The sequence below is a fragment of the Anabas testudineus genome, chromosome 1 (assembly GCF_900324465.2).
Source record: "Anabas testudineus chromosome 1, fAnaTes1.2, whole genome shotgun sequence".
NCBI lineage: Eukaryota > Metazoa > Chordata > Actinopteri > Anabantiformes > Anabantidae > Anabas > Anabas testudineus.
The window spans coordinates 19,327,148-19,340,461 of NC_046610.1; the positions used below are offsets into that span (position 1 = coordinate 19,327,148).

General features: G+C 41.1%; 1 protein-coding gene across 1 annotated transcript; it reads left to right on the plus strand.

The window, feature by feature from the left end:
• The first annotated feature begins 2,927 nt into the window (after positions 1-2,927).
• LOC113161860 (tektin-4-like) lies at positions 2,928-12,192 on the plus strand. The gene is made up of 5 exons (XM_026359674.1): positions 2,928-3,110; positions 11,405-11,592; positions 11,672-11,758; positions 11,874-12,046; positions 12,092-12,192. The coding sequence occupies exons 1-5, from the start codon at positions 2,928-2,930 to the stop codon at positions 12,190-12,192; spliced, it is 732 nt and encodes a 243-aa protein (XP_026215459.1).
• The last annotated feature ends 1,122 nt before the right edge of the window (positions 12,193-13,314 follow it).

Consider the following 13,314-nt stretch of genomic DNA (forward strand, 5'->3'; position numbering starts at 1 on the left):
AAATGTGCTCTGATCTTTATCTAAGTCACAACAATAAAAAAATCACAGTCTGCTTAAAATAATAGTATTATAATATTATTATATTATATGTTTTCATAGTGAAATAAAGTTGATGAGCCAAACAATGAACCTGTTGGAAAGAGTAGTGGAAGCCGGGCTTAGGAAGAAGGTGGAGATTTGTGAGCAGCAGTATGGTTTCATGCCCCGTAAGAGCACCACTGATGCCATTTTTGCCTTGAGAATGTTGATGGAAAAGTACAGAGATGGTCAGAAGGAGCTGCATTGTGTCTTTGTAGATTTAGAGAAGGCGTATGACATGGTGCCGAGGGAGAAGCTGTGGTACTGTATGAGGTCGTCGGGAGTGGCAGAGAAGTACGTCAGAGTAGTTCAGGACATGTATGAGAGAAGTATGACGGTGGTGAGATGTGCTGTAGGTCAGACAGAGGAGTTCAAGGTGGAGGTGGGACTACACCAAGGATCAGCTTTGAGTCCCTTCTTGTTTGCTATGTTGATGGACAGGCTGACAGATGAGGTCAGACAGGAATCTCCCTGGACAATGATGTTTGCGGATGACATTGTGATTTGCAGTGAGAGTAGAGAGCAGGTAGAGGAACAGCTAGAGAGGTGAAGGGTTTGCTCTGGAAAGAAGAGGCATGAAGGTCAGTCGTAGTAAGACAGAATACATGTGTCTAAACGAGAGGGATCAAGGTAGAAATGTTAGGTTACAGGGGGCTGAGGTGAAGAAGGTGCAGGAGTTTAAGTACTTGGGGTCAACAGTTCAGTGTGATGGAGAGTGTGGAAAAGAGGTGAAGAGGCGAGTAGAGACGGTAGCAGTGAGAAAGACACAAGAGGCTGAGATGGAGGTAGCAGAGATGAAGATGTTGAGGTTCTCCTTAGGAGTGACGAGGTTAGACAGAATAAGGAACAAGCACATCAGAGGGACGGCTCACGTTGCCTGCGTTAGCAACAAAGTCAGAGAGGCCAGACTGAGATGGTTTGGACATGTGCAGAGGAGGGATAGTGAATATATTGATAGAAGGATGTTGGAGATGGAGCTGCCAGGCAGGAGGGCAAGAGGACAACCAAGGAGGAGATATATGGATGTGTTAACAGAGGACATGAAGTTGACTAGTGTGAGGGTAGAAGATGACCATGATAGAGTTAGGTGGAAAAGGATGATTCGCTGTGGCGACCCCTAATGGGAAAAGCCGAAAGAAAAGAAGATATATGTTTTCATGTTTTTATTGAACATAACATGTAAACATTCACAGTGCAGGGTGGAAAAAGTATGTGAACCTTTGCACGTAATAACTTGTTGACCCGTCTTTGGCAGCAATAACCTCAACCAAACATTTCCTGTAGTTGCAGATCAGACCTGCACAACGATCTGGTTGTATGTGTAGCAGAACTGTTTCATGTGTAGCAATATTCTTGGGATGTCTGGTGTGAATCGCTCTCTTACGGTCATGCCACAGCATTTCAATTGGGTTGAGGTCAGGACTCTGACTGGGCCACTCCAGAAGGTGTATTTTGTTCTGTTGAAGCTATTCTTTTGTTGAATTACTTGTATGCTTTGGGTCATTGTCTGTGACTGTTGCATCACCCATCCTCTGCGGAGCTTCAGTAGGCGGACGGTCTTACGTTTTCCTGCAAAATGTCTTGATAAACTCTGGAATTCATTTTTCCATCAATGACAACAATCCGTCCAGGCCCTGAGGCAGCAAAGCAGCCCCAAACCATGATGCTCCCTCTGCCATGTTTTACAGTGGGAATGAGGTTTTGATGTTGGTGTGCTGTGCCTTTTTTTCTCCGCAAATAGTGTTGTGTGTTTTTTCCAAACAACAACAAATTTTTGGTTTGTAGATAGTCTGTCTTACCGTGGACACATGAACATCAAGACTTTTGGAGATACTTTTGTAATCCTTTCCAGCTTCATGCAAGTGAACAATTCTTAATCGTAGGTCTTCTGAAAGCTCTTTTCTGCAAGGCATGGTTCATATCAGGCAGTGCTTCTTGAAACCAGTAAACCCAAAACTGGTGTGTGTTTTTAAAGGGCAGGACAGCTTTCAGCAACACATCCAATATCATCACACTGATGGGACTCAAGGTTGGCCCACTCCTGGCTCAAATTAACTCTTGGAGAAGTCATTAGGCTAGATACACACATACTTTTTCCACCCTGCACTATGAATGTTTACATGTTATGTTCAATAAAAACATGAAAACATACGTTTGTGTACTATTATTTTAAGCAGACTGTGTTTTTCTATTGTTGTGAGTTAGATGAAGATCAGAGCACATTTTAGGACAAATAAATGCAGAAAACCATACAATTCCAAAAGGTTCACAAAGTTTTTCTTGACACTGTACTCAATTAATTAAATACATTTTAGGGACACGTCGGTCCAAATTCATTTTGAATACTTACCTTATAACAAAAAACAACGTCACTGTATAATAATGTAGAGTAAAATAATAAAGATTGAATACAGAGATGACCATAAAAAAATATGTAGTATTCAATGGAAGGTGTTGGGGTGTTTGATATGTGAACTAGTGTGTATTATTCAGACAGATCTTGTTGTACAGTCAGTGGACTCATCCTGCCATACTTCATTATAGAGAGAGTGAGACAGATTGTACTGACTTTTCTTTTAGCTTTTAGCTCAGATGTCTGCTGTTAAACAGATTTCGCTATTAATAACCTTGTTGATGTGATAGACCAGAGACCATCAAGTGTCGGCCCGAGGAGCATAGACCCCCTGCTCCCAGTTCCTACATTTGACTACTGTATACTAGGAGGTACACACAGCTCTCTACAATAGTGACAGTATATGTCTTTAGTGAAATTATTAATGCAGTAATATAGTAATTCATTTGAAACACAGTATTAACACACAAACTAGCTAAATAAACTGTCAGCCCACATGGCAGAGGAGCTGGATGACTTTAATGCGGAGCGGACGCCTGGAGAGCCAGCTCTGGAGCAGACGCCTGGATGCTCCAACGGCAGGAAGACAGCTGTTGTGGTGGTGGTGCCAGTAGGGACTGGTGCATTTGCCACAACAGGCACTGAATCAGGAACTGAAGCGGTGGCCGGAACAGGACAGGTGACAGGAACAGGAGCTGAAGTTGGAGCCTGAGCGGCCGAGAAGAAATCTCCAGCAGAACCAGGCTCAAGTTAAACAGCCATCTGCCTCGACCGGTTGGGGAGCAGGAAACAGCTATACAAACAAAACAATAATACAAACAACTACCACATTGGTCCTTGGGAAGACCAGTTCCAACGTAAAGACATTGTAATCTAATGGAGAGTCTTCCCAAGGACAGATTTGTTTTAGCTTACAGAAGATCGCAAAAGGCTTGCCGGTAGAGGTATGTTTTAAGGAGAGTTTTAAAAGATGTTACTGAGTCAGCTGATCTTATTTCCTCGGGTAAGCTGTTCCAGAGTTTAGGGGCTCTAACTGAAAAGGCTCTGTCACCTCTAGTAGTCATTCTGACATCAGGGACATACAGAAGATTTCTACCAGAGGATCTCAGGCTACGTGCAGGCACATAAGGCTTTAAAAGCTGGGATAAATAGTTGGGGGAAAGACCATGCAGAGCTTTAAAAGTTATTAATAAAGTCTTAAAATCAATCCTAAAACATACTGGCAGCCATTGTAAGGAAGCTAATACAGGAGTGATGTGATCGTATTTTCTTTTTCTAGGTAAGAGTCTTGCAGCTGAATTCTGAACAATCTGGAGCTGATTAATAGATTTCTGGCTGAGACAGGTGAACAGACTGTTGCAATAGTCGAGGCGTGAGGAAATAAATGCGTGTAAGATTACTTCAGTGTCATGAAAAGAAAGAATTGAACGTATTTTGGAGATATTTCTAAGATGATAAAAACATGCCTGGACAAGCTTTGTGACATGAAGCTCAAAGTTAAGTTCACTATCAAACCAAACACCAAGACTTTTTGCAGTGGGCTTTGAATTATCTAAGAGAGAATCTGTGCAGGGCAGAATGTGTTTGGCTACACGTTGTGGACTGATAACAACTATTTCTGTTTTGTCAGAATTCAGCTGCAGGAAATTTTGAGACATCAAGTTTTTTTATCTCATTTATACACTCATGGTGGTGTTTGCCAAAACCAGATTGCAATTCGTCAAAGATGTTATAGTTGTCTGCAGCTAGAAATAAGTGTTTAGACACGTACTTTTCTAAAATCTTTGATATGAAGGGTAGTTTGGAGATTGGTCTGTAGTTTTCGGGGGATGAGAGATCCAGACCAGGTTTTTTTCAGAAGAGGTTGCACACATGCAATTTAAAAATACTCTGGCACAGTCCCAGTGGACAGAGAAATATTTAAAATAATCAGGAGAGAGGGAGCAAGCGAATCAATGATCGAGATTAAGAACTTAATTGGGATGACATCAACTGGGCTGGAAGATGGTTTCATTTTAGAGAGTTTGTAGTAGCTCAAAAAAGGTCATGGGAGGAAACTGGCTTAAAGTGCATTCTCTAAAAGGGTGTGAGACTATGACTGGTGAGGAGTTGGGGATAACAGAAGCTCTGATTTATTCTATTTTATCATTAAAATAGGTTAAGAACTTCTCACAATCTGCATCACTTTCAGCTGGGATGCTAGGAGGGGTTGGGTTTATAACTTGTCAACAGTCTGAAATAAAAACTTAGGATTATGGCAGTGAGCAGTGATCAGGTCTGAGAAGTATTTAGCTCTTGCATTCTTTACTGTTGTATTGTAGTGGAGTAATGCTTCTTTCATAGCTTCACAATGCACTTGAAGTCCAGTTTTCTTCCATCTCCGCTCAGCTTTCCTACACTCAGCTTTACAACTACAAATACTGACATCTATCCAAGGCTGTTTGTTGGTGTCTTTACGAGAGACATTTGGTGATGGATGTGACAAGCTCTAGCCTTCCTGCTGAGTCCAGGCATTTAAACAAATAATCCGCTGCACCACGCAGGTCTAAGTACTCTGCCCCCAGCGCCTTGGGAAAAAGCCCATAACGCTTGAAACAGGGACAGGGGGGAAGGTTTGGTCGGCCCTTTAAGGGATCACGGGGATCCATGGCTGCGTTATGGTCAGATCGTTCTGTTACAGTTTAAGGGAAAGGGACTAGGCAAGTATGAACTGAAAACAAGATTTATTAGAGAAAACTACAACAACAGGGAACTAAGGGGGGTGTCAACAGACACTACAAAAACAGGCAGAAACACAAGGACAGAGTAACAACATAAAACTACCAAAATGGCAGAGAACAAAGTAACAAACCAGAAACCAAAGTACAAAAGAAAACCACTGCTCAATGGCAGGAAAACACTCACATAAGACCAGGTAACAATGGCCAAAGTTCAGAGGAGGGGCAAAGTCCAGAGAATACAGGGGGGAAGCAGACAGGGGTGAGGAGGACGAGCAGAAGCAGGCCTGAGAGCAGGCCTGAGAGCAGGCCTGAGAGCAGGTTGAGAGCAGGCCTGAGAGCAGGTTGAGAGCAGGCCTGAGAGCAGGTTGAGAGCAGGCCTGAGAGCAGGTTGAGAGCAGGCCTGAGAGCAGGTTGAGAGCAGGCAGGGTTTAGCTGGCAGGTTAAGTAGCTGGCAGGGGAATGACGACGATCTGACATGGGGGAAAAAGCCTGAGGAGAGTTTTTGTAGAGTGAGGGAAAAACAGGTGGAGTCAATATGCAGCTGATTACGGGGAGCAGAGGGGGAGAAGTGGCTAGTGGGCGGAGTCCAGAGGGAGAGGGAAAAATCCAAGGCTGGCCGGGTGCCAGGCCGAAACGGTGACATTCAGATTTTTTTCAAAAGTACTGTAGATCAATCAACAGGTGTATCATTTTAAAACAACTGATGAGAATTTGAAATTGATGACAGCAACACATCTCAGATGTTGGGGACAAAGACAACAAAAAGACTGGAAAGGTAATAGGAGTGGTACTGAGTAGACCTGGAAGAACATTTTGCAGCTAGTTAGAATTACTGGCAACTTGTCAGTAACATGACTAGGTAGAATAGACGCTTCTTAGAGAGTCAGATCGTTAGAAGTAAAGCAGAGACTCACTAATGTTTGAAAAGCTGCATCTAGAAGTTATTAAATTGTGTCAAACATTGTCAGTATTAAAGTGTTCTTAAAAATAAATGTCTTCCTAAAGCCCACTTACACAGTTTTTGATGAAGATTCTGATGACAAATGCTTTTTATTTGGGATTTGTTCTTAGGTAAAAACAACATCTATGCACACTCAAGACCACTATTTTGTTTGCCAACATGCTTGTGCAAAATAATTGTCTATTTCATGTTCATTGATTCTACAGTTGTCTTGCAAGAATTAAAATCATGTTTTTTGAAAGTAAAGTCATTCTTGAATATTTTTACAAAACGTTATAGGGATTTTAAAACGAATAAACACTAAAGTTCACAATGTAGACATCACATTCACTTCCCTTCTTGATTTCTGTGTGAAAGCCCTGTGTGTACAAACAGTCCTTCGGATTCATGCATTTTTATGGGTCTGATTGTCTGTGTGCAGGGGGCATGGCCAAAACACAATACTGGAAGCCTGAAGTAGCCAAAAAAGCATAAACAAACAACAAGATTTCCCACTTGAGATGATGAGATGGTAAATGTGTTGTACAACCTCCTCTGTATACTTGTGCTGTTTTGTTCACTTGATCAATGTTATCTCCTGAGATTCATGTTAATTCAAAAGCTGTATCAGAAAAAATCGAGCTCTGATGCTTACAAAGTTATATGAAACAAAATAGTCAGCAGTCCTAAGGAATGCTGTTGTTTTTTATACAGTTTTTCCACAGAAGACCAGCACTGTGAGCTCTCAACATCACTGGTCAAATCACAACGCAACAGAAGACATTAACTCCACATTCTTTCCCTTTTTTCCACATTTTGCTAAATTGACACATGGGTTAGACCGCGTGTGAAAAGGAGGGATCCTAGAAACACTCACATAACATTGGTATACAAAAGGCTTTTCTGTGTATGCAGAAAAAAACACTGTAAAGCTTGCATGACCTGTGCTACACACAATGCAGGACAAATTACACACACACACACACACACACACACACAACAAGCAGCACACAGAAAGACCATTTTAACACCTCATAATGGATTTTATAGAGCTATTACAAGCAGAAGGAAAAGATACTGCCTGGTGATAGTAGTAGTCAAAGTGTGTGGAAGCTTTTCCAGCCAAACATGCCAACAACCATAGGGTATTCCAGGGGTATTCCTAGCAAACTCAGCAGTGACCTCAGTGAGTTTAACTAATATGAGAATGAATTGCTGTTATAATTTCTCTGTTTCACACATAAGGATCAGAAATTAGGAAGTGAGTTTTAACTTTAAAAAAAAATGAGCAAAGTGCCAAATGAGACAGTTTAGCATTTACATGACACACTGACAGACTGAAGTTGTGGGTGGAACATTTCTATGTTAGTATAACTTATTTTGTAGTTTCTCTTTGCTCACAAAAGATGACGATGTGGTGCCTTAAAATTCTGCTGTTCATCTTCTTCAGTAAGTTCTTTGAATTGAAAAACAATTACATGTATTTGTATCTATGCAAACACAAGCATTGTATAGAATAATGGCACCTCGGCACCTATTTTTCTACATTACAATTAAAACTTTTTATTTTATTTATGTGATAAAAGTACAAAGAGAAGATTTTTTGTGTTTTCATTGATCTACTCAAATTGTCTTTTGTAAACATGAATGAATTTTAAAAAGTTGGGAATGAGGCTTGTTGCAGACAGGCCGGTCAAGTACAGACTCTCTGTGTTTGTGGAGCCACTCTGTTGTAGCACTGTTGACTTTTTCCATCTTCAGCTGACAACAGTCTGGATGGTCTTGTTCTTTGAATTTGTTTCTGAATAGAGTTAATGTATGTCTTTATTCTTGCACAGTAGAGCTTTAGGTTGCATTTCAGTGGTTTATTCCTCCCAAGCCTGTGTGGCTGAATTCAACATTACAGCATGATTAGGCTCTTTATACAACAGCAACTGAGACGTTAACGCAGGTCGAGCACATTCATTAGTGGCATCTTCCCTTTACACACAGAGATTTATCTTCTGATCCTGAACCTTCCAGCCCCTGATTTTTTTTTTTTTTTTTTACAATAGAATGAACTGTAATGAAAAACTTCAGTAAAGTTCAAAGTTAAGAGGGAGGTTCAGTGTCCATCGGTTGTTCACATGAGTCTCAGGACCAGAACAACATGAAGTACATCTGCAGAGGAAACCAGCCGTCCTCATGTCTGCAGCAGGCACTAATCACCTCTAACAACAGACAAAACACACAGTTCAGTCTGACTGATGACAAGATGACAAGATAACAAGAAAATTCACAGTGACCATTACCAGTTTGACCCAAAAACAGACTAAGAATGTCATGATTCCAGCTCCTCCTGCCTGTCTGCCCCTGATTTCCTTGTTTTCTCCCTCCTCTGTCAGGTGACCTGTTGATTGCAGATTGCCTGAACCTGTGTCTGCCCTGTCCCTTTATTAGCAGGTCTGCCAGTTTGCTAGAGAGTCTCACATTGACGTGAGAGACTAATCAGTACTTGTCTTCAGAATACTTTCTGATATGAACCCTGCCTGACCTGTAACCTGTCTCTGTCTGACTCCCCCCTCTCACGTCTACACAGCTACTGGATCATCGCCACTCCTCCCTTCCCGGTTCACCTCGCCGCTCTCACTCAGGTCATAAACTCTTCTCATTACATCAGTATTCTACTGTGTTACTCCGGCTAACCCTGTCTCCTCTCATAGACCTCCACCTACATCTGAAGTCACCCCTCTTCAGCTGTGACATCACTGGAGCTCCTCAAATTATATTCTCTTTTGTAATAAGCCCTCTTAACTAATCCTGTCTTTTGAGTCCTCTCTGGTCATGGAGTCTGATCCTAACACCATGACAATTACGTTTGCATGACTCGTCAAAATAAATCAAATATTTAAAGTAAAGATTAAACATAATATGAATATATTTCTATGAGTGTTAATATATGTCTATATAATTTTGCTCAGACTTGATTCTGGGAGGTGTAAATGCTGTATTTGTCTGTACATTATTGTCTCCTAAATGGTTTATTATTATTATTATTGTAGAACACACCTGCTTTTTCCTATACCAAATAATTTTGTGTAAAAATCATACAATTAACACATAATTTTGGTTTTAGTGGACACAATTATAATGCCATTAGTGATGGGCAAAAATACCGAGGCTTCGGAGCTTGTGTCACTCTTCCTGAAGCGCAGTGATTCGAATCACTGTATCGGAGCTTGTATCGAAACACCTGTGTTTCATTGGCTCATTGTGTTTCAGTGTATTTCAATACATTCTGATCCAGTGACAGCTGGACAGGTGTTACAGATTTGAGTGTTTGGTGCTATACCAGCTATTTAAGATGCTTCATTATGCTTCAAATGAGGTTGTGAGGAGACAGAGATTTGGAGAGTGGGAGTATTTTGGCAAGTTTCATGGCGAGTACCACCAATAAGAGATGTTCTAAAGTTTGGGATCATTTTGACACTTGCAGTGTGGCAGTGTAGAAAAAATTCTATTTCTCAATAAAAACCTGTGAAGACAACTAACTGCTTCTGCTTTTGTAAATAATCCTTTCAAATCAACCATACAAGTCCTTAACTGACAAACTATTATCTTTACAGGTTTTCTATAAAAACACACAAAAAAATAAACAATGTTTCTGAATTCAAACACTGATTATTTGCAGAGTAGGAAGGATCTCTAATGCTGATAGGGATAATAAACCCTAATAAACCCTTGACCAACATTTAACCCATGTTTTAATTTGCATTGATTCTTTGGGTTAATGTGGAATGTGTTTTAGAGTATGAGAGAGAGCATAATGACTATATAATCAGTATTTGGTATGAATGAACAAAACACTTGAATGACCACACAGACTTTTCTGAACTTTTATTGCTGTCGTGGGATTGAAACAGTACCAGAGGATGCTATGGCTTCAGTTGTCCACCAGATGCCACCGTCACTGAGGCCTTAAAGCTTTGAACCTTTTTCGACACAGTTGTTAGGAAAGCCTCAGTGATTCTTGAGGCTTCATTTGCCCACCACTAAATGCCATATACAAGTAGATTAAAGGAGCTTATTGTAACAAAAGTGATGGTAGAACGATACAGGAACCAGACATGGGGATACAGGGAACTCTGGGAGTTGAAGACTGGGAAATACAAAATGGTGGAAGCCAATATGGCAATCACCATGTGACGGGGGGGGGAGGACTTTTTGACTGAGGGAGGCTGAGAAGAGGTGCAACTAATAACAGTAATTGACAGGACGGTAAGGACAGTGCAGAGACAGATTTAAGTGGAGAGAAAGATTTAGAAGAGTTCTATTTTCAGCAAGTTTTTTAAAGTTGAGAGGCAGCTGAGTGTGCAGAAGAGGGCAGGTCGTTCCACCATCATGGAACCACTGAGCTGAAAAGCTTTGCCAGGGAGCTTTTTTCTTAGGTGAGGTGAACACAAGACAAGTGTCTGTCTACAAGGGATTGTAGACCTGGATCAGGAAGTTCAGGTAAGCTGATGCTGTTAAGTTGACCACTTTGTAGGCAAAGGTCAGGGCTTTGAATCTGATGCGGGCAGCTTCAGGAAGCCAGTGCAGAGATTTGAAAAGTGGTGTAATGTGTCCTTTTAGGCTGATCAAAACTGAGACATACTGCTGAACTTTGGATCATCTGGAGGGGTTTGATGGTGCATCCTGGTAACACCGTCAGTATGACATTGCAGTATTGAGCCGACATATGACCAGAGCCTGCACAATGAGTTGTGTTGTATAGTCCGAAAAGTAGGATCTGATCTTTCTGATGTTGAACAGGGTAAAAACTGAAAAGTCTCAAATGTGAAGATGTAGTCTTTAGTGAATTTGCTCCAATAGTCAGCAGTCCTAACAAATGTTGTTTTTGACACAGTCTTTCCACATAAGACCAGCACTGTGATCTCTACCATCACTGTGGAACAGCTCAAATCACAAGCAACACATATCCCAAATAAACATATTAATGGTTAGTGTGTATTTGACATCAGAGAGTTCACACTGTCTTGTACACTGTTCTTGAGATGGTGATAACAGTTATCTGTTGTGCTTTCTGTGTGTTTTCAGATGTTACACTCACTAACATGATGGTTTACATTTGTTCTAGTCATAGTTTACAAATGTAAAGTGATAGGTTTAGAAGTCAGTGTGAACAGAAACATAACAAAGACTGAGGAAACCAAAGAAATGAGAAAGGTAAATATCAAACTCTGGATCACACAAACTGAAAAACAGACTGTGGTCATACAACCTCCTCTGTGTACCTGTGCTGTTTCATTCATTTAAACAATTCTTTCTCTTTAGAGTCATGTTCATTCAGAAGCTTTATCTGGTTCAGAGCTGGGTTTGTATGAGCAGCAGAGCACCGATCATAAGAATGATAAAGAACCTGATAAGTACCAGGCCTACAGCTTTGATGACCACTGTGGGAGACACAGTAACAGGAGTCCAGACACAAAGCACCACCCAGGCTCAGCTGCCATGCAGGACCAGTGAGTGTGAGCTATGAGTCTGTGAATCTGCAATTACACAATGATACAGTTACACTCTGTGTCTTCTGGTTTGATGCAGAGTGTGTAACCGCTCGTCGTGGATGAAGTTCAGCCAGGACAACCTGAACAAGGCCCTGCAGGAGGAACAGGCCACCAACAGTCTCAGGTCAGAGTGCTGCAGAGTAATGATGATGAAGATCAGTGTGATGGGAGCTCAAAGCGTCACTGTGGTAAATGATTTCAAGTTTTCAGTGAACTTAATTAAGCTGTTTGTGTGTCAGACTGCTGGTGGAGCAGGTGCTGCAGGACACCACTGAGGATCTGAGAGTCCAGTGCTCCAAGGTGGACCAAGCCTTCAGCCAGCGCTGTGTGGAGCTGGTACAGGCCAAGACTCAGCTGGAGATGAAGCTTACAAAGGTGCACAGAGAGACAGACAGTCAGACAGACAGTCAGGGTGATCTATTGATTGGTTATTAATTGTGTGACCATGTGTGTACAGACCTTGAAGCAGATCGGGGTCTAGGAGAGGAATATTCTGGTTCTACAGAAGGCCATCAACAACAAAGAGGCTCCACTGAGAGTAGCTCAGTCCAGACATGAAGCTCTGCAGGGATGAACCCAAGCTCAGGTACACACACACACACACACACACACACACACACACACACACACACACAGATCTGAAAACATGTGCTGTCTGACCTTCCTGTTCATCTCCTGTCTTGCTTCTTCTGTGTCTAGTTTGGAGGGGGAGGTGAGACAAATTGATGCCACTCTGACGTCTCTGAATCAGCAGCTGAGCGAGGCCAGAAGCTCCCTGTCCCACCTGGAGGAGTCACGCATGGCTCTAGAGAAAGACATTAACTGTAAAACTCACTCACTGTTCATTGATAGAGACAAGTGCATGACTCACCGTAAACGATACCCAACAGTCTCCACACTGTCAGGATACTGAAAAGAACAAATGAGTCAGTTTGTGTGGGGTCAGCTGTGGTTTTTTATCTTTACTGTTGTTGAACCTCCCTCATAAATTTGGACTTGAGTGGAAACATTGGAGCAGTTGTCTGTAAGAGAGTGTTACAAAGAAAAAAACATGTTGTACTCCTGTAAGATTATCAATATAAAAGTTACAATATTTGCACTGTTTAACTTGAAAATCATATAATTCTGTATCAGTGAAGCTCCAGAATCAGAGATAGAGCCTGAATAAGCATAATGTGGTCACTTTAAGATATTAACTAATTTACTTCATGAGGCATACAAATGGGTTTCTGGCACTACAAGTAGTAACTGTGTCATTTAGATAAACATTATGTTAATAACTTACTAATGTAAACATATATACAAAGAAAACATACAAGATACTGTATGGACTTTATAATCCATTTATCATTGCACTCATGTACTATTTACCTCTCAGTGTAAAGACATTAGGTTGGAGCGCCCCTTGGTGGCAGAAATGTCAAAAAACATTTGATGACTGAACTACTTTGACAATATACCAACTAGAAGCTGACGTCATCTTTCACATCCTGCAGTGATAAACATTATATTTATTAACTATATGTGTTGCACCCAAAATTGTGTGACCACTTCTTTGGTAATTTTTTTTTTTTTTTTTTAAGCTAAATGATTTGGTCACTTTAAAAGGAGTAGTGATAATTATGTCACACAGGGTTTTCATATTTATTGTGTATTAAAACAATAAGTATGAGCAGCACC